The 21,883-nt window shown below is 48.1% G+C and overlaps 1 protein-coding gene across 11 annotated transcripts in view; it reads right to left on the bottom strand.

Moving 5' to 3' along the window:
* Positions 1 to 21,883, bottom strand: part of nav3 (neuron navigator 3) — an 838,834-nt gene that overhangs the window by 256,988 nt on the left and 559,963 nt on the right. For all 11 annotated transcript variants that reach the window (XM_038781097.1, XM_038781098.1, XM_038781101.1 and 8 more), the window contains one exon: positions 9,185 to 10,220. In XM_038781097.1, the coding sequence (XP_038637025.1) occupies positions 9,185 to 10,220 (1,036 nt within the window). The remainder of the gene's footprint in view (positions 1 to 9,184; positions 10,221 to 21,883) is intronic.

Raw genomic sequence — 21,883 nt, forward strand, 5'->3', positions numbered from 1 at the left:
AATTTGAACTCTATATTTCCGCATAATTGAAATCTCTCCTGACCTTTCTTCTAAACTCCAGCGGATACAAGCCCACTCTGTCCAACCTTTCCTCATAAGACAACCCACCCATTTCAGGTATTAGTCTGGTAAACCTTCTCTAAACTGTTTCAATGCATTTATAGCCTTCCTTAAATAAGGCGGCCAATACTGTACACAGTATTCTACATGTGGTCTCACTAGTGCTCTCTATAACTGAAGCATAACAATTCCTATAGAATCCGTACAGTGCAGAAGGAGGCCATTCAGCTATCAAGTTTGCACTGACCCTCTGAAAGAGCACTCTACCTAAGCCCACTCTCCTGCCCTATTCCCATAACCCCATATATTGATCATGGCCAATTTACATAACTTGCACATGTTTGAACTGTGGGAGGAAACCAGAGCATTCAAAGGAAACCCATGCAGACTTTGGGAGTACGTGCAAACTCACACAGACAGTTCCCCAAAGCTGGAATCGAACCCAGGCCCCTGGCACTGAGAGGCAGCAGTGCTAACCACTGTGCAACCATGCCCCCTTGCAATAAATTATAACATTATTAGCTTTCCTAATTACTTGTAGTACCTGCATACTAGTGTTTTGCAATTCATACACTCAGCAACTTGACAAAGAGTCACCCAGACTCAAAACATTAGCTTCCTTCTCTCTCCACAGATGTTACCCCCTACACCATGAGTTTATATTTTCTGCAATATCCTTTGATGTGCCACTTTACCAAATGCCTTCCAGAAATCGAAGTACAATACATCCACCAGTTCCCCTTTATCCACACGTTACTTCCTCCAAGAACTCCAATAAGTTGGTTCAATGTGATTTCCCTTTCACAAAACAATGTTGACTCTGTCTGATTATGTTGTACTTATCGAATGCCCTACTATAACTTAATTAATAATACCTTCTAACAATTTCCCTGTTATAGATGTTAAACTAACTGGCCTGTAGGTTCCCACTTTTTGACTCCCATCTTTTTTCCCCCTCGTCTTCCCAAAAAATTTGCACACTTGTCCTCCACTTCCAAAGGATTTGTGTATGTGAACCCCCAAGTTCTCTGTTCCTACAGCCCCATTAACATTGTACCACATCAGCCAGGCATGTGTTCTCACATCGAGCTTCTTGTGGATGGGACTGAGAGCAAACAATGGAGAAAGCTCAAAACTGGAGTTACAGGCATGATAAGTACTGATTTTGAGAGCAGAAAGGAAATTTGGAGGTGAGGACTGTTCTTTGCAAGGACTGAGCGGTCCTGAAATGTTTTTCAGGGAAAGAAAGCATGTCCTTCTACTAATGACTCTGGATGCTCTCTGACATGACTCTGTTATCAAACAATTATTGTAGAGCAAAAGGAAGCAATCACCTCCTGTCTTCGCAGGTGGGACTGACTGATTAATATCCAATGGTTGACCTTTCTCAAAAATAACCATGAAGATACATCTACTGTCATCCAGAGAACCATAGAATCACTACTGTGCAGAAAGAGGCCATTCAGCCCATCGAGTCTGCAGCAACCCTCTGAAAAAGCACCCAACGTATGCCCTTCCCCCTCCCGATCCTTATAACCCCACCTAACCTGCACATCTTTTGACAGTAAGGGACAATTTAGCATGGCCAATCCACCTGACCTGTACATCTGTGGACTATGGGAGGAATACGGAACAACCAGAGGAAACTCACGCAGACATGGGGAGAAAGGACAAACTCCATACAGTCACCCAAGGTCAGAATTTTAGTTCAGTTGGCTGGGCAGCTGGTTCCTCATGCAGAGTGATGCCAACCAGTGACGCTGGTTCAATTCCCATACTGGCTGAGGTTAATCATGAAGGCTCCACCTCCGTGACATTGACCCTCACCTGTGGTGTGGTGACCCTTAGGTTAAATCACCACCAGTCAACTCTCAAAGGAAAGAGCAGCCTATGGTCCTCTGGCGACATTTCCCTTACTGCTATAAACCGTGGTCCGGGGCATAGCACTATCACATCTGAGTCAATGGGTTGTGGGATCAAGCCACACCACAGAAATAAAAGCACTAAATCCAGGCTGACTAATACTTTGAGTGCAGTTCTGAGGAAAAATAGAACTGTCGGAGAAATACGAGTAAGACATTAAACAGTGATCTTGTCTTCCTCCTGGGATCAAAGATCACACAGATCTCCCTGGGTGGATACTTGTCCTTCAACCAATATCAGTAAAACACATTAGCACATTGGTGTTTGTGGGATTTTGCTGCGCACAATATTGACTGCTAGTTTTCCAGACATTACAACAGCGGCCACACTTCAAAATAAACCATCACTGGCTATAAAGGGATTTGCGATGTCCTGAGAGACACGGTGTATCTTTATTTCAGCGATAAAAACTCAGAAATGATGGTCAAATATTTGTCATTGGTTAAAAGTACACGGAGTTGAAACTGTTCTTTGCTCGATTGTGCTTTGTACGTAAGAATATAAGGAGCTAGAAATGGGAAACATAAACACATCCAATCCATTCAGTTTGATCTGTCCTGTGCACTGTTCCACCTTCCTTCGACCTTTGGCAGGCTGACAGACCTCCTCTCTTGCCCAGTCAGTTATGCTCACTGACCTACATTGGGTTGCAGTCTGGCAATGCTTTGATTTTCAAATTTTCATCCTTGTTTTCAGAAGCCTCCCACATCTCTGTAACCTCTTCCAGCCCTGTAGCCCTCCAAAATCTCTGAGCTCCTCCAATCCTGGCCTCTTGATTATTCAGATTTCAATCGCTTTGACCATTTTAAAACTATTTTAACCACTGGTTGCCATGCCTGCAGCTACCCAACCCTAAGCTCTGGAATCTCCTCCATAAACCTTTCCTCCTCTCTAAAGATACCTCGGAACGTAGGAGCACAAGTAGGCCATTTGGTCTATTGAGCCGGCTCCACTATTCAATTAGATCATCACTGATCTTCTTCCTCTACACCAATTTCCTGCAGTATCCGTATATCCCCGATGCCATGAGTATCTGGAAATCTATCCGTCTCTGTCTTGAACATACTCAATGATTGAGCTTCCACAATCCTCTCTAGGATAGCGAATTCCAACAATTCATTACCATCTGAGTGAAAGAATTTCTCCTCATTTCAGTCCTAAATAGTTTACCTCTTATTCTGAGATGGTATCCCTGTTTCAAGACTCACAGGCAAACATCGGGCTGAATTCTCCGGTTCCCCAGTCACATGTTTCTCAGCGCGCCGTTCGCTGGCGGCGTGATTCCCGCCATTTGTCAATGGGATTTCCCATGCAGCCGGGAAACTCAGAGGCGGGGGTGCTCTGCCAACAGGAAAAGTGCATCGCAATGGCTGGAGAATTCCGGCCGTCCTATCCACATCTACCTCGACATGCCCTGGAAGAATTTTGTAAGTTTCAGTGAGGTCACCTCTCATTCGTTGAAACTCTGGACAATACAGGCCCAGCTTCCTCAATCTCTCCTCATAAAACAATCCTGCCATCCCAAGGATTAGCTTGGTGGCCCTCCATTGCACTCTCTCTATGACAAGTCTATCCTTCCTCAGATAAGGAAACCAAAACTGTACACAATACTCCAGGTGCAGTTTCACCAAGGTTCAATATAATTGCAGCAAGACATCTTTACTCCTGTCCTCAAATCCCATTGGAATAAAGTCCAACATACCATTTGCCTTCCCAATTGATTGCTGCACCTGCATGCTAGCTTTTAGTGATCCATGAATAAGTACACCCAGGTTCCTTTGCACATCAACACTTACTAATCTCTCAACACTTAAGGAATACTCTGGGCGGGATTCTCCAATCCTGCGGCAGAGTGTCCACGCCTTTGTAAACGCCATCTCATTTTACGACGCCGTGATTGGGCTGCTCCCACGACTAATTCTGGCCCCTCCAGTAAAAAACAGAAAGACAGATGGGTGGGATTCTCCGACCCCACGCCGGTGCCAATGAGGACATGCGCACTGGCACCGGCGCCAACGCGCACATGCGCAGTGGCCTCCTTCAACGCGCCGGCCCTGACGCAACATGGCGCAGGACTACAGGATCCGGCGCGTAGGAAAGGAGGCCCCCAGCCACAGAGGCTGGCCCGCCGATCGGTGGGCCCTGATCGCGGCCCAGGCCACATCGGAGGTCCTCCCAGGGTCGGACCCCATCTTCCCCCCGAAAGGCCAGCACCCAACCCTTACACGCCGAGGTCCCGCCTGCCCACAGCAGGTTAGAACGGCGCCAGCGGGACTCTGTCTTTCTGTTTTTTACTATCAAAATGAATAATTTGACACATTCACATTACATTCCATATGCCATGTTCTTGTCCATTCACTTAGCCTGTCCAAATCCCCTTGAACCCCCTTGCATTCTTCTCAAAACCCACATTCCCACCTAGGTTTGTCTCATTGGCAAATGTGTATATATAATTACTTCCCACATTCAAATTATTGATGTAGATTGGGAACAGCTATGGCCCCACTTTGATCCTTGTAGCACCCATTTGTCACAGCCTGCCGACCCGAGAATGACCCGTTTATTCCTACTCTCAGTTTTCTATCTGTTAACCAATTCACAATCCATGCCAACACATTCTATGCACTTTAATTTAGTTTACTAACCTTGGGCGGGATTCTCCGACCCCCCGCCGGGTCGGAGAATCGCCCGGGGCCGGCATCAATCCCGCCTCCGCCGTGTCCCGAATTCTCCGCCACCAGAGATTCGGAGGGGGCGAGAATCGCGCCACGCCAGTCGGAAGGCCCCCCGCGGCGATTCTCCGGCCCGCAAAGGGCCGAGGTCCCACTGCTGTCAAGCCTCTCCTGCTGGCGGGAATCAAAACAGCTACCTGACCGGCGGGATTGGCAGCGCTGGTGGGCGCCGGGGTCCTGGGGGGAGGGTGGGGGGCGATCTGACCCCTGTGCTGTGGGAGCACTCTTTTTCTTCCGCCTTCGCCATGGTCTTCACCATGGCAGAGGCGGAAGAGACCCCCTCCCCTGCGCATGTGCCGGGATGACGTCAGCGGCCGCTGACGCTCCGGCGCATGCGTGGACTTACGCGGGCCGGCGAAGTCCGTTCGGCCCCGGCTGGCGTGGCACCAAAGGCCGTCCACGCCAGCCGGCAGACCGGTAATCACTCTGGTGCGGGCCTAGCCCCTCAATGTGAGGGCTTGGCTCCTAAAGATGCGGAAGGGTGGCCCGACGCCGGAGTGGTTCACGCCACTCCAACACGCTGGGACCCCCCGCCCCGCCAGGTAGGGGAGAATCCCGGCCCTTGTGTGTGGGAACTCTTTGAAAGATTCTGAAAATCTAAATACAGCACATCCGCTGGTTCTACTTTATTTATTGTGCTTGTAACATCCTCAAAAAACTGACAGATTTGTCAAACATAATTTCCCTTTCATATATCTGAGCATATCATTATTTTCCAAATGTCTAGTTTTAACAACCTTTATAATTGACACTAACTTTTTCCCTACAACTGACATCAAACCAACAGGTCTGTTGTTCTTTCGTTTCCCGCTCCCACCCTTCTTAAACAGTGGGGTTGCATTTGATACTTTTCAGTTAACAGGAGCTTTTCTAGAATCAATAGAATTTTGAATAATAACCATTAATGCATCCACTATCTCTCTTTTCTTCTTACTCGCGAATGTAACATTCTCATCTCTTTAAAGACATCCTTAAAGTCTACCTCTATAACCGGGTTGTAATGGGCCATAACTTTTTCGGAGTGACAACCTGCATCAAATTGTCACTCTGAGAACAATTACTTAAGTGGATTTTCTTTTGTGTCTGTCTTGCCCGACTTTGCAACTCAGGCTGGGTGAGAAACAGGCATCGCAGCTGACTCGGAGGTCCAGGATCGAAGTCCAGCAGAGTGGGATTGAAGAAGGCTATGCGTCCTTTATTACAACACTAGCTGTTGTAAACCAGGTAAGTAACGGTCCCATTGAAATTGACACAGTAAGTGTTTAAGGTTTATGTAGAGGATTTCGGGAGTTGGGGTTCGGGACTTAGCGGCGGGGATATTCGGGATGGGAGATAGTAGGATGGGAGTCACACCATATTGGGGGGTGGGTCAGACATTTTTGGGGGGTTGGGGGAGTTTCAGATGTCAGGGGATTGAAAAGAGACAGGGAGACACGGACTAAGTGGGTGGAAGGGGCGGACCTCAGGGGAAGGGTGGTGGTTGGTCATTTGAGGAGGTGGATTTGATATCAGGCAGATGGTTTGGATCTCGAGGGATGGTCAGACTTTGGTGGGGGCTGGTCATTGTGAGGGGGGGGTCGGACATCAGGAGTTGGGGGGGGGTGGGAGAGTTCCATTTTTTTTTTGTTCATGGGATGTGGGCATCGCTGACTGTGCGAGCATTTATTGCCCATCCCTGAGGGCATTTAAGAGTCAACCACGTTGCTGTGGGTCTGGAGTCACATGTAGACCAGGCCAAGTAAGGATGGCAGATTTCCTTCCCTAAAGAACAAGATTTTTTTTTTTACAACAATCGACAATGGTTGATTGGTCATCTTCAGTCTTTTAATTCCAGATTGTTTTTTTGAATTCAAAATTCACCATCTGCCATGGCGGGTTTCGAACCCAGGTCCCCATAGCATGGCTCTGGGTCTCTGTCTGACTGGTGCAGCGACAATACCACAATACCACTGCCTCCTCTGGTCAGATTGTGGGGAGTCATGAAGGGATTTAATCATGTTAGGGGGTGAGAGTTGAGCCCTCGGGGCCGGGGGGGGGGGGGGGGGGGTGGAGTGCGGGTGATATCTCATGGGGCCCGCAGGGGTGGTTGGGGATATGATGGATGGATATCTTGCCTGTGGGGGGGTGGGGCAGCAGTTTGTGCTTCTAAGCAATCGCTTTGCGTAACCTTACCTGGGAAAGTCCGAGAGGGGTTTGCCAGCACATCTTTGGGGTATCCCCAAATCTGATGCTGGGAAGCTTGCAAGTTATGGAAAATGATCTCGAGTGGCTCTGTGCCAAATTCTGTTCAGTAACAGTCCTATAAAGCTGCTCCTAAAAATGTAAGTTGATGTGTTACAAATCAGGTAACAGCTGGGGTAAATTATAATCTAAACTGCAAACACAGGAATACATCAAGGTCATTGCAGAAACTGTAGGGACAGGCATAAAACTCTAGTTCTACCTCCCAAGTCTGTTCTGCTGTTTTGAAATTTACAACACTTTTTTTTAGCGGGAGGTTTAGATTTCCACAGTACCTTGTGAGAAGGAGTGCTTTCTAAACCATTAACTTTTCACTTAGCACAGCGTCATCTGCGTAAAGAATTTCTTTGGTCATTGAACAGTGCTTTCATACAATCAACTCCATCTACCATCATTCAACTTATCGAGTTTCTATGTGATAAGCAAAGCTTCACAAAACTTAAAGTTTAAGGTTTACTGACAGGCTTCTTAAATATATATTTATATATGTGTATAATGAACCTCTGTCCATGAAAGAACTGCCATACAAGTGAAAGGATTTATTTTACAAAGCGAGAATAAATTGTTCCATTAGCTGCTGTTCAAGGTGCACTGTCAGACCAAATTTCAATTTTCAGTACAGATGTAAAGGATCACAGAATCTAGAGTCTCCAAGAGTGCATTGCCTAAGGATCTGCACTGAGGAACTGCTGCACTATCAGAGACACAGTGCTGAGGCAGCACTGGACTGTCAGACAGTCAGTACTGAGGGAGGGTTGCACTGTCAGAGTGTCAGTACCGTGAATGCTGCACTGCTGGAGTGTCAGTACTGAGAGAGTGGTGCACTGTCAGAATATCCGTACTGAGGGAGTGCTGCACTTCAGAGTGTCGTTACTGAGAGAGTGGTGCACTGTCAGTTTTGTTGAGGATGTTACTGACAAAATTGATACAAGGAAGTTGATGGACGTCATATAATTGGATAATGTTCGTATGGAAACCAATGGTTATTGGGGGGCAGATGGGAATTGGAATTCGAAACAGATCAGCCATGATATTCGTGAAAGCAAAACAGGCTCAAGGGGCTGAATGGCCTACTTTCATTTGTACCTGTGTATATGTTTCAGAAGGCTTTTGATAAAGTCCCACCCAGAAGATCAGTTAGTAAGATCAAAGTACATGGGTTATGAGTTAATGTACTGGCATGGATTGAGGGTTGGCTAACAGGGAGAAAACACGCAGTAGGAAAAAACGGGTCATTCTCACTTTGGCAGGCTGTAACTATTGGAGTACTGTAAGGATCAAAACTTCATAAAGTCATAGAATCCCGACAGTGCAGAAGGAGGCCATTCAGTCCATCAACTCTGCACAAACCATCGGAAAGAGCACCCGAACCAGGCTTCTGCCCTATCGCTGCAACCCCACCTAACCTGCACATCTCTGGACACTAAGGGCAATTTATCATGGCCAATCCACCCAACCTGCTCATCTTTGGACGATGGGAGGAAACTCACGCAGAAACGGAGAGAACATGCAAACTCCACCCAAGGCTAGAATTGAACCCAGATCCCTGCCACTGTGAGGTAGCAATGCTAACCACTGTGCCACCGTACCACCCCACTTGGGCCTCAGCTGTTCATAATATATATCAATCATTTGGATGCGGGGACCAACTGTAATATTTTCAGGTTTTGCGGATGACACGAAGCTAGGCAGAAATGTATGTTGTGAGGAAGATGCAAAGCGGATTCAAAGGGATTTGGACAGACTGAGTGAGCAAGAACGTGGCAGATCGAATATAATGTTGAAAAATGTGAGGTTATCCACTTTGGTGCGAGGAACAGATGTGCAGAATATTTCCTAAATGGAAAGAGATTAGAAAGTATGGATGCACGAAGGGACTTGGGTGTCCTCGATGATGTAAAGGGATATGGGGATAGTGTGGGGAAAAGGCATTGAAGCGGATGATCAGCCATGATCACATTAAATGGCAGAGCAGGCTCGATGGGCTGAATGGCCTACTCCTGCTCCTATGTTCCTAGTTTCTATAGTGCCGGTATTACTGATTTTGACTGGGATTTGACAATTTTTAACTGGCTTTTCCTTCTGGGATATGCTGATAGCACGAAATGAAGTAGAGGTGGGAGGAGGCTTGTGTCGAGCATAAACACCAGCATAAACCAGCTGGGCCAAATGGCCTGTTTCTCTGTTGGAAATAATCTGTAATTGTAAAAATATGTTGCACTACTTACTTATACATGAAGGGGGCGACAGTGGCAGTGTTGGGGTGGCTGTACTGCTGCTGCGGCTGAGGGAGCTGGACGAGTACATTGCCACTGCTGTTGCTGTTGCCTGGCGCCTGCCCACAGGCTGTGACTGCAGGAGCTGAGAGTGTGGCCGTGCTGGAGGAGGAAGGGGGTGAGGAGGGCAGGCTAGCACCCCTTCCCTCGGAGGAAGCAATGCTAGTGGAGCTGGAAGCTTTGCCATCGGCCTGAGATTTTTGCAATGCATGGCCTGGGCTTCCCTTTGCAGTCCTGGCTTTCTCTGCCTCTTTTATCCCTCCAGGTCCAGGCAATGATGTCGACTTTCCAGTGGGGGCCTTGGATCCTGGTTTGGGTATCCCACTGGAAGCAGGGATTGAACACTCCTTCTTGACACCCGGTGGTTTGCCTCCTTTTGGGATTAAGCTGGCAATTTTTGAGCTTTTTCTGGGTGCGTCACTCACTTTCTCTTCTTTGCAGCTTTTTAATCCTTTACTCTTTTCCTTATCCTTCTCTTCTATTTCCTTCACGTGCGTGGAGGCTTTTTTATTGCTGGTGGCTTTCCCCCCTATCCTTTGGGGCGTTCCCTTTGATTGCGTGTTTGAACTACTGCCTGTGGAACCCCCAACTCCGCCACCTGACTCCCCACATTCGGAGAGCAGGCCCTCATCCCTCCCACCCTCAGCAGGTCCTGAGCTCGATGAGAAGGGGGGTCTCGAGGATATCCTGTTGTTGATCAGCTTGAACTTTTCCAGCATAGACTTTTGCCCATTAGAAGGGGTTTTGGAGGTCTCAGGCAGGGGAGGTCTTAGCCGGTCAGTGGAGGCAGTGGGAGAAGTGACGGGGCTCGGCACTTTCACGCTCAGCATGGATGAAGTGGCGGCATGCTTGACGTTCATCGACTTGCTACGCCAGGATTTGCCCGCGCCTGGAGAAGGGATGGCAGAGACCTGCTGCTGCCCAGCGCTGGTGGCCAATGGCAAGTTCCCATTCATGCCTCCTGGTAAGGGTGGATTTTTAGATGAATCTGAAACACAGAAGAAACATACACTAAACATTAAAAACAAAATCTATCCCGAAACAGGCACATTGAAAAATGTCAAATCTGAGATCAGTCAATTGTTATTAGATGAGGATATCAAAGAAAGACTTGCATTTATAGAGCACCTTTCATGACATTATAATGATTTGTATAATGTAAGGACTGTAAAGGGTTAACAAGATGATGTGCATGTATCTCAACACTAGATGGCACCACAGAGTAGTCTTATAAAAGGCTGCGTCTCTAGCTATTCTGGGAGAAGGTTGTGAAGAAGGATCGTGAGAGGTTGAGACAGAGTGTTAGCTGTACTAAAAAGATATAGATTTCTGTAACATAGATTTTATACTGCTGTTTCATTAGCTATTACTTCGTGAAGTGTGCGAACCATTTGAAGTAGTGTAAAATAAACTAGCTTTGTTTCAAATACATAGCTTGATGTTGTTTGTCAACACTACGACTTTTAGCCATCTTGGAGAACTATGCAAGGAATATCACAGACATCAGGACATCCAAAACACTCTACAGCCAATTAAGTAATTTTGAAGTGTAAACACGTTGCAATATAGGAAACATGGCAGCAATTAGAGCACAGCAAGAACCCATAAGCAGCAACTGGTAATGGCCCAGGTAATCTTGTAAATTTTTGATATGATAAATTTTCTGTAATATTGAGAGATAGAGATTAAACACAGGCCTTCCCCCTGCTCTTCTCGGAATGGAACCGCGGGATCGTTTACATCGACCTGAGAGGGCAGACGGGGTGGCATTCTCCCCTACCCGGTGGGACGGGGGGTCCCGGCGTAGGGGAGTGGCGCCAACCACTCCGGCGTCGGGCCTCCCCAAAGGTGCGGAATTCTCCGCACCTTTGGGGGCTAGGCCCGTGCCGGAGCGGTTGGCTCCACGCCAACTGGCACGAAAACCGGCACCAGCTGCCTTTCAGGCCCACTGCCAGGGTTGGCCGAAAGGCCTTCACCGGTTCGCACATGCGCCGGGGGATTCTCTTCTGCCTCCGCCATGGCGGAGGCTGTGGCGGCAGCGGAAGGGAAAGAGTGCCCCCACGGCACTGGCCCGCCCACCAATTGGTGGGCCCCGATTGCAGGCCTGGCCACCGTGGGGGCACCCCCCAGGGTCCGATCGCCCCCCCCCCCAGGACCCCGGGGGCCCGCTCGCGCCGCTGATCCCGCCGCCACAGAGGTGGTTCAAACCTCGGCGGCAGGAGAGGCCTCCCAGCGGCGGGACTTCAGCCCATCGCGGGCTGGAGAATCGCCGCAGGGGGCTCGCCACTCGACGTGGCGTGATTCCCGCCCCCACCAATTCCCGGGTGGTGGAGAATTTCTGCCACGGCGGGGGCGGGATTTTCGGCGGCCCCGGGCGATTCTCCAACCCTGCGGGGGTCGGAGAATTTCACCCAGGGTCTCCATTTCATGTCTCATCTAAAAGATGGCACCTCTGACAGTGCAGTACTCCCTCAGTATTTGACACCATGTTTAGGATTCTTGAGGATTACTGGGGAATATGAAACCAAGGTGGTTAAATGGAATTAAGAGACAGATTAGCCAAAATTTTATTGAAGTGGGCCAGCCTCGAGGGGTTGAATAGCCTCCTTCTGTTCCTGTTTACCTTTAAGGACTGACTGTGATTGCTCATTAGCTCCCTTACGTCTCTACTGAAAATAATTCAAGTTACTGTCTTTCTGTCACTCGACACATGGAGCTCAGAAGGAGTTAGTTGACGAACAAGGGAGTCAAATGTTATTGGGGGGTAGGCAGGAATGTGGAGTTGAGGCCACAATCAAATCAGCCATAATGTTATTGAATGACGGAGGAGACTTGAGTCTATGTTTGTGTGTGCATATGTAAGGAGGCCATTCAGCCTATCTTGCCTGTGCCAGCTCTTTGAAAGAGATATCCAATTAGTCCCACTCCACTCATGCCACAATTTGCCCATTGTGCTGCAAACATTGCTTGCTTAATGCACCCATTAAAAATCAATATTGAATCTGCTTCCGCGTCTCTTTCACAACATCAAGAATAAAAAAACTGCGCTTCTGGCCTTTGTGCCAATTGCCTGAAATCTGGTTACCAACCCTCCTGCCTGTGAAAAACAGTGTTACACTGAGGATCTTTCTTCACCTAGGCTTTGAGCATTAACGTGCCTTTGAGAGTGCATTTCCCACCTTGCAACAGTGACTAGGGTCGGGATTCTCTAAAATCCAGGCCGCTGGTTTAGCACAGGGCTAAAGAGCTGGCTTTTAAAGCAGACCAAGGTAGGCCAGCAGCACAGTTCAATTCCCGTAGCAGCCTCCCCGAACAGGTGCCCGAATGTGGTGACTAGGAGCTTTTCACAGTAACTTCATTTGAAGCCTACTTGTGACAATAAGTGATTTTCATTTAATTTCAAGTGTTAACGCCGGCGTAAACGCCAGAGTGGTGCACGCCCGTGTTAACGGGCCTCCTGGCCCAGTTATTTTCCGGATTTCAGGGGGCTAGAACGGCAGTGGAGTGCTGTGTGCTGCTCCGGGGCCGAAAGCTGGTCCTGCACAGCCAGCGCGGGTTCGCGCATGTGCATGACGGCCATCTCCACACCGGCGCATGGTTGCCGTCACCGCGCCAGCCCCCACGCATCATGGCCCGGCAAGGAGGAATATAGGCCCCTCCTGGAATAAGCGTGCTTGTCCACCGTGGAGGCACCCCGGGGTCGGATCTCCCTGCCCTCCCACCATGAAGGCCCCCGCAGCCAGAATGCCGAGGGCCCGCCGGGTGGGACCATATGTGAACCGTGCCGGCGGAACTCAGTCGGCACTCGGCCTGTCGAGTGCGGAGAATTGCCGCGCCGACGCGATTGCCGCCGATTCTCCAATCGCCGCAGAATCAGCGGCCCGGCGTCGGGACAGGATTCTCACGTCCCCCCCAACGATTCTCCGACCTAGCGAGGCCTCGGAGAATAGTACTGAATAATTGTGAAGAGCGGCGATAATCAATAGTGCTATATAAATACAAGTCTTTCTTAATCTTTAATCCTATCAGCATATGGTTTGGTCGTAATTTTTCCATGCTTTGTCAGAGTACCTGACTGAAAACCGATGTGAATCACTCAAAATGCACAGCTGATTTTTCAAACCAGATCTTGAGCTAATCTGCAAAAACAAATGGGGGGGGGTGTTGATTGATTCGTCACGTTCGCAGGGTGGGGCCTGATAGAGCTAGCCAGGCCAGCACCACAGATATCTCACCCGATGAAGGAGCTGCGCTCTAAAAGCTAGTGATTCAAAACAAACCTGTTGGACTTTAACCTGTTAATAGAACATAGAACATAGAACAGTACAGCACAGAACAGGCCCTTCGGCCCTCGATGTTGTGCCGAGCCATGATCACCCTACTCAACCCACGTATCCACCCTATACCCGTAACCCAACAACCCCCCCCTTAACCTTACTTTTATTAGGACACTACGGGCAATTTAGCATGGCCAATCCACCTAACCCGCACATCTTTGGACTGTTGGTGTTCTAAGACTTCTTACTGTGCTCACCCCAGTCTAATGCCGGCATCTCCACATCATAACAGAGATCTAGGCACCAGTTGTAAAGGGTCCCCCAATTAGAACTGAGGTGAATCTCCCCCCACCATTCCCAATGACCCCACCCTTCCCCCACCACCACAAAGGTATCTAGGCTTTCCCCACCCATGGCATAATTGCGGAGGCTCTCCCCCAATGGTACAATTATCGAGGACTTCAGCGATGTTTGAATATTCAGTGGGGGGGGGGGGGGGGAATCATGATACAGGTTGGCGCTCTAATGATATGCAGATTAGTTAACATGTATTAATATGAGGTTCCCGCCCAGAAGCATCAGCGGCGCGAGGCGGTGAAATCGGCAAACGAGATCTCGCCGGCGAGAATCTCGAGGTATTTAGCGCCTGCGTCACCATTCTCGCTGACGGCACACGTGGGACAAAATCACCCCCCTTCTATTTCTTGTTCCATCATGTGAGCACACTGACAACGTCAACATTCATTGCCCAATCTTAACTGTCCTCGAGAAGGTCGTGGTGAGCCAACTTCTTGAATACAAATGAGTGTCTTGCTTGGCCATTTCAGAGAGCAGTTAATAGTCAACCCCATTGCTGTGGATCTGGAGTCACATGTAGGTCAGACCAGGTAAGGATGGCAGATTTCCTTCTCTAAAGGGCATTAGTTAACCAGATGGCTCAGCAGTTATTACAAAAAATCCAGTAGTTTCATAGACAAGCTTTTCCTTCCAGATTCCCAGGTTAGGTGGATTGGCCATGATAAATTGCCCTTAGTGTCCAAAATTGCCCTTAGTGTTGGGTGGGGTTACTGGGTTATGGGGATAGGGTGGAGTTGTTGACCTTGGGTAGGGTGCTCTTTCCAAGAGCCGGTGCAGACTCGATGGGCTGAATGGCCTCCTTCTGCACTGTAAATTCTATGATCCTATGATTCATTTAATCAATTGGATTTAAAGCCCCACAGGCCATAATAGGATTTGAAGACATATCCCAGGACTGTTAGCCCAGGCATCTGGAATACCAGTACACAGAAGTACTAGCTTCCCTTAAAATGCACTTGAAGGGCAATATCTTTACTCCATTGAGAAACATAGGGAGCTCATATTTCAATGCTGTTGCCATTGTACTACAAGAAGATTGGTGATTGTGAACACCAAGGTATCGGAAGAAGGTTGATAAATGTAGAGTGCGTGGGCTTGAATGATGGCCATCATTGAAGAAAAAGAGAGATAACAGAACCCTGAGGAATGTTCGAATTAATGGGAAAAGAACAGGGAATGAGTCAACAACTACAGCACTGGTAGAATGATTTAAGAAGAAAGCGGATAGTTACTGGTGAGAGGGTTGTTGACAAACTGATAGAATTTGATTTGCCTAAGGCCATGACAAATTACTCGCCAAAGCGTTCAAGAACATCAAAAATGAACATTGTAAAAAAAATGAAGCTATGATAAGGTCAACTCCAGACTTTCAAAGTAAAATATTATCAATGAACTTGGGTTTAACCTTATCAGGAGTGAAACTGCATTAACTAAAATCTGGGAACGCTCCAAAAATGGAGTTTCACTGATAGGTCATTATTAGATTTAACCTTGAGAAAGCTTCACCCCAGGAAATTTCACCACCACAGGAGTTTCAAAAGCCATAATTAAATTGTTCACATACGAAATAAACCGTCGGGAAACAAAATCAGGAAATGCTGGCAGAACGACATGACAGTTAACAATTTTAGAATGAAAAGGTAATCAGAGTTCTGGTCTCTTGTACACCACTAATTTACTTCACTCCATCATGGGTTTCAGCTGGCTGACCTCCGGAATTCCCATTCTGGACCACTCTTCTTTTAGGATGCTCCATCAAATCTCATTCGTTGAGTAAACCTTTGGCCGTCTATCTTAATGTCACTTCATGTGGCTCAGTGTCAACTTTTGTCTGATTAATGTTCCTGTGAAGAGTTTGGGATGTTTTACTCTAATTACAGGGCTATGTAACCATAAATTCTTGTTGGTGTTTCTAGTGGGACATGCAAGCTGAAGGGTGAATAAGCAACCTTTCCAGCAGACTTGTGAAAATGTAGGGGTGGAAATATGATCAAACATCTTTGCTGCAGGAATAAGTTCATGGGTTGAATGAACTGCAGCTTGATTGATAGAAAAGCAGGAAATTGTCAGCTGACATGAACAATTATCTCACTGAGGTAATGCGAGGAATGTAAATAACGACACTGAGGAATGTACAAGTAACTGACGTGCTTTGGAGCCTGTGCCAAGACCAGGGCAATAGAACAAAGGAGGTGGATGGGGGTGGGGCTGGAGGTAGAACAGAGGATGTATGTAGGTAATGTTCTCAGATGAAATTGAATGGTTGGAAACACAAAAAGAATGGGTATGTCATTCCGGCCAGGCTGTGGGCTCCTGGGATTTCTTTACTTCCCATCGCTCCGCCATTGGCAGCTATGCCTTAAGCTGCCTCAGCCCAAGCTCTGGAATTCCTTAAAACTCTCCACCTCCTATTCTCTCTTGCACCCTCTCCTCCTTTAAAACACCCCTTAAAAGCTAATTCTTTGATCAAGCTTGCCCTAATATGTTCCACATGACAGGGTATCACATTTGCTTTGTAACGCTCTTATGAAGTGTCTCAAGATGTTTTATTGCATATGAACAACATACAAACATGAATTAGGAGTAGAAGTAGGCCATTCGGCCCCACCAGAATGCTCCGCCATTCAATACATTAATGATCTGTTTGTGTTCCAAGTTCCCATATCCCTCCCTTTGATTCCCTGACCAAACAAGAATCTATCTACCTCTGCCTTAAAAATATTCACCTCCATCACCTTCTGAGGCAGAGACTTCCAAAGTCGCACAACCTTTCGAGAGAAAAAGATTCACCTCATCTCTGTCCTAAAAGGACAATCATTAATTTTGAAACAGTTCCCCATAGTTTAGGACTCACCCACAAAACATTCTTTCGGGGGGTCGGAGAATCGCCCGGGGCCGGCGTCAATCCCACCCCGCCGTGTCCCAAATTCTCCGCCACCAGAGATTTGGCGGGGGCGGGAATCATGCTGCGCCGGTAGGCGGGCCCCCCGCGGCGATTCTCCAGCCTGCGATGGGCCGAAATCCCGCCGCTGTCAAGTCTCTCCCGCCGGCGGGAGTCAAAACACCTACTTGACCGGCGGGATTGGTGACGCAGGCAGGCGCCGGAGTCCTGGGGGGGCACGGGCGATCTGGCCCCGGGGGGGTGCCCCCACGATGGCCTGGCCCGCGATCGGGGCCCACCAATCGGCAGGCGGGCCTGTGCAGTGGGGGCACTCTTTTTCTTCCGCCTTCACCATGGTCTTCACCGTGGCGGAGGCGGAAGAGACCCCCTCCCCTGCCCATGCCCGGGATGACGTCAGCAGCCGCTGACTCTCCGGCGCATGCGCGGACTTAGGCCGGCCGGCGAAGTCCTTTCGGCCTCATGGTGCCAAAGGCTGTTCACGCCAGCCGGCGGAGCGGGAACCACTCCGGCACGGGCCTAGCCCCTCAATGTGAGGGCTTGGCCCCTAAAGGTGCGGAGTTCCGCACCTTTGGGGCGGCCCGACGCCGGAGTGGTTCTCGCCACTCCAACACGCCGGGACCCCCCGCCCCACTGGGTAGGGGAGAATCCTGGCCCTTATATCCTTCAATCAAGTCACCCCACACTCTTCTCAACTCCAGTGGTAACAAGCCCAGCCTGTCTAACTTTTCCTCATAAGACAATCCGCTCATTCCAGGTATCGATCTCTTAAACCCCTTCTGAACAGCCTTGAATGCATTTATATCCTTCCTTAATTGAGATCAAAGCATCACAAAGTATTTGACCTGCGGTCTCACCAACGCCCTGAATAACTGAAGCATAAAATTCTTATGTTTATGCTCAACTCCTCTCGTCATAAAGGCTAACATTCCATGAACCTTCTTAATTACTTGCTGTACCAGCATACTACCTTTTTGTAACTCATGCATTAGAACAACTAGATTCCGCTGCAGTCAGAATTCTGCAGTTGTTCTCCATTTAAGTGATAATCTGCTTTTTTATTCTTCCTACCAAAGTGAACAACCACATTTTCCCACATTATACTATTTCTGCCCATTCACACAGCTTATCTATATCTATCTGCAATCTCCTTATGTCCTCTTCACAATGTACTTTCCTACCGATATTTGTGTCATTTACAAATTCAGCTACCATGCCTTTGCACCCTTCACCCAAGTCATTGACATAAATTGTAAGAAGTTGAGGCCCCAGCACAGAACCCTGTGGGACTCCACTTATCACATCCTGCCTATCAGAAAAAGACCCATTTATGCATATTTATTTTTGAGCATGCCAATCATTAATCTATGCTAATATGTTACCCCCTGCATCATAAGCTTTTATTTTCTACAGTAATCTTTGATGTGGTACCTTATCAAATGCCATCTGGAAATCCAAGTAAGTACATCTACAGGTTCCCCTTTATACACAGTGCATGTGACTGTGGATACAAGTTCAAGTTCCTGTCGTTAAGCAAATTAAAATAGTTTAAAGTTAAGGGCATAAACTATAACCAACCTCCCAGTCGCCGCTCCTAATCTAACACCTGCACCCGAGTTGGGTCCTCCCTGGAACAGACAACACCCTCCAAGACCGTGAAACATCAACCAGTTGGAACCTGATGTGTTCTCCAAATTGTGATTTGCAGGCACCTTGCGATATTAATGGAAGCAGTATGGAATGCAAGAGCAAATCGCATCACTTTTATTAAGAATAATGCACAATGGCAGAATTGTCCAAGCAGAAAATCACCAACCGCTAATATGGAAAGAGTTGAAGTGCTGAAGTGAAGGTTCATCTAACCATTTGTCACTAAGACTTCACAGTCATTCCACTCATCATTCCATGCTTCACAGTCTCATTCCATTAAAAAAGAACTGAGGAGGTCGCATCAATCATCAGCATGCTTCACCATATGCTGGTATGATCAATGAATTAGCAATGGAACTCTGATCTATCCACTAAATCTCAGAAGTCTGTTCAAAATCTGGTGTGGCAACAGTGCAGGAATGGACCGGACTGAAAGTAACTTAACGTCAGTGCTCAGCTGTTTCAATGTTTTTGATCAAACATGCTTAGGAACACACAACTGACACCTTAATGCCCAAAGCAGAGCTCAATTCTAACTGATCATTGAACAAAATCCACATAACCCAGAATTATTCATATTGTTCAACGATGCAACGACTTACATCTACTTCACCCGCTGAAAATATAACATCTGTATTTGCGATCAAAGAAAATGTGATAATGAGGCCACATTGGGAGATATTAGGGCAGCAGGCCTAAAGCTTGGTTGGAGAGGTAGGCTATAAAAAGTGCCTAAGAGAACGAGGGGGTGGGGGGGGGGGAAGAATGAGAGGGATCTGTGGAGAGATTTGCAGAACTTGCGGTTCAGGCAGCTGAAGGCATGGCCACTAATGGCCCAGTAATTAGAATCGAATGGGAATCAATGTAGATCAGCATGCAGTGGGGGAGATGAGTGGGGATTGGGTGAAGCCAAGCTAAGATGCAGGCAGCAGAGTTTTGGATGTAAATACAAAGTCTCCATAGTCCCAGGTGACCATAGGCTTCTTTCCCCTTTGAGGGGGAGTGGTGATTTAACCTGAGGGTCACCACACCTCAGGCGAGGGGCAAGGTTGAGAAGGTGGGGCCTTCATGATTAACCTCAGCTGGTACGGGAATCGAACTTGCGCTGTTGGCCTTGTTCTGCATCACAAACCAGCCCCCGTGCAGGACCGCCCACCCCTCCGGGTAGGGGAGAATCCCGTCCAAGATCCTTCCTCTATGCAGCATTTTCACTTGCATACAAACACATGCTGCAGAAATCTGCTGGACCATTTTGGTACATTTTAATCCATTGAAAGCTTAAATTAAGAACTCCAGAATGAGTGACCAGTGTGGAGAACAATTTCAAAATTCTCACTTGTGGGTAACACAAGTATCTTGGTGTGTTCTCTAAAATTTGCTTTTGCAACTCACACAAAGGCATGCCAAATACGTTGCATTTTGTAGTTTTTAACATCTTTCTGGGGGTGCAAAGTCTATTGCTTGATTGATCACGGCTGTAAGCAGACTCTGTTGTGCATTGTTGAAATGGCTTCACGGTTACTGTGGTTTGAAAATGTCTGTGTCAATGAACATTGTGGTTGATACACCCGGCCTTATGTGGGGCAAAGGTCAGAGTGCAGTGTCTCCGAGATCTGTTGGGTCAGGTCCTTCTCCCTCTCCAACTCAAGCTTCCTGATGGATCCTGCTGCAGATTTGAGCAAAGATTTTGTATTGTGTGCGATGATCTATCCCACCAAAGTTCCTAGCCTTCCACTGCTCCTTAGGAAGTGTGCTGAGGAAGACTACCCAACCCCAACACTGACATTGCAAATCGCTCATTTGTCAATATTAAGCATTTTAGCTGGGTTGCTGAGGCATTTCAGCAAAGCTCAGGCAGTCACAGTGTGTGGTGAATCACAGTCCGTGTAATTCACACTGTTATTATATATGATGTACTGTGTCTATGTAAGCTTGGTATACGAGCAATTGCGCGGCTCTGCCCATAGGGGGAGATGAGGAGTTTGTACTGGGCTCCACCCTTGGCTCTGCCCATGGCTCCTCCCACTAACCGGAAGTATAAAGCTTGGCAGTCGTGAGCCTGCCTGCCAGTTCATCTTGTTGCAGGCAGGCTCTGTTGTAAGACTATTAAAACCACTGTTCACTTCCAACCATCTGTCGTGTGAATTGATGGTCACATCATAGTGACAGGTGCATATTTCTACCTCTGTGGCACGAGCTGACTTTACCCCTGTCTCAGCCCAAGTGCCGCTGAAACCCCCATTTATGTCTTTCTTGCCTCTTCCCCTAACAATGACTCCTGGCTGGCCGCTCACATTCTACCCTCTGTAAATTTGAGGTAATCTAAAACATCAAGAGTGGCTCGGTAGCATCTCTGACTGACTGAGCTGGTCAAGTCCTAAGGGACATAGTTGTTAGACTGGGGGCGCGATTTAACAAAAAGGTTTTAAAGTGTTTTTTGTGGTGGGTTTTGCTGGGAGTTTCCCCACCGACTCTGTCAGCGGATTCCCCACTACTATCTAACGACACTTAGGATGTGATTTAATGGCCGTGTTCTGCTTCAGCGAGAGTGCGACGAGGCCATTAGATGGTGGGAGAACTGCACTGGGTGATGATCTGTTTGCGATCTAACCGGCCTAGCCTTGTTGGTGAAAGCAGGATGCTGCCGTAGTGTGGTGAGAAACCAATAATCACCACTTAAGACCAATCTCCATACAATTAACGGGAAAAACCTCCTATCAAACCATGATCTAACTGCCTGCCCAGCAAGTGGTCACAGAAGCACCAAATAGTCCTCCTTCTTAAAAATGTGAAGCTGGCGGAAAGGTTGCTGTGAGCACCCGAGGTGCGTAGCCATCTTCGCTCCAAGCAATGAGCCCGGGGTCACTGGGGTTGCTGCCCTGGTGTTCGGATTGGGTAGGCTGCCATAAGGGCTGCCAGCCTTGGGCGGGGTGGCCACCCATGGCCTCTGCTGGAGAAGAGTGGGGTGGGGGAGGAAGATGGGTGTCTCAGTGCCGCAGGAGCCCCTAGATCGTGTGTTCCCATACCCGGGGAAGCCCCAGCCCCAGCCCGCCAGCCCCACAAACCACCCACAACTTACACGGACGGCAAAGGCGTCTGGCCGCGCGGCTGAAGGCTATTGCTAATTGGGAATTGGCAATCGTAGTTAAGCGAGCACGCCACAGCTCCCAAGTGCTGCAGATTCTGTGTGCTGTGTGCTCTTGCTGTTTGATGCAAAACTGCTTGAAGATCTTTGTGTTTTGTTTGCTGGCTTCCGTTTCTACTCCTGAAGCCTGGAATGTGACAAAGGAAAGCTGTGAACAAGCCTACTACCAGTCTGCAGAAGGGGAAGAGGTGCTTTCGCACTCCTATGCTATGTTTTGAGTTACTGTGGCTCAGGTACTGTATGTTCCTGTTTTGAGATTCTCCTGCTGGAAGCTGCCACGGGGGAGGGAGAGAGGAGGAAGCCAGCCTGTTACTGCCGATACC

This window comes from Scyliorhinus canicula, chromosome 20 (assembly GCF_902713615.1).
Source record: "Scyliorhinus canicula chromosome 20, sScyCan1.1, whole genome shotgun sequence".
Taxonomy (NCBI): Eukaryota; Metazoa; Chordata; class Chondrichthyes; order Carcharhiniformes; family Scyliorhinidae; genus Scyliorhinus; species Scyliorhinus canicula.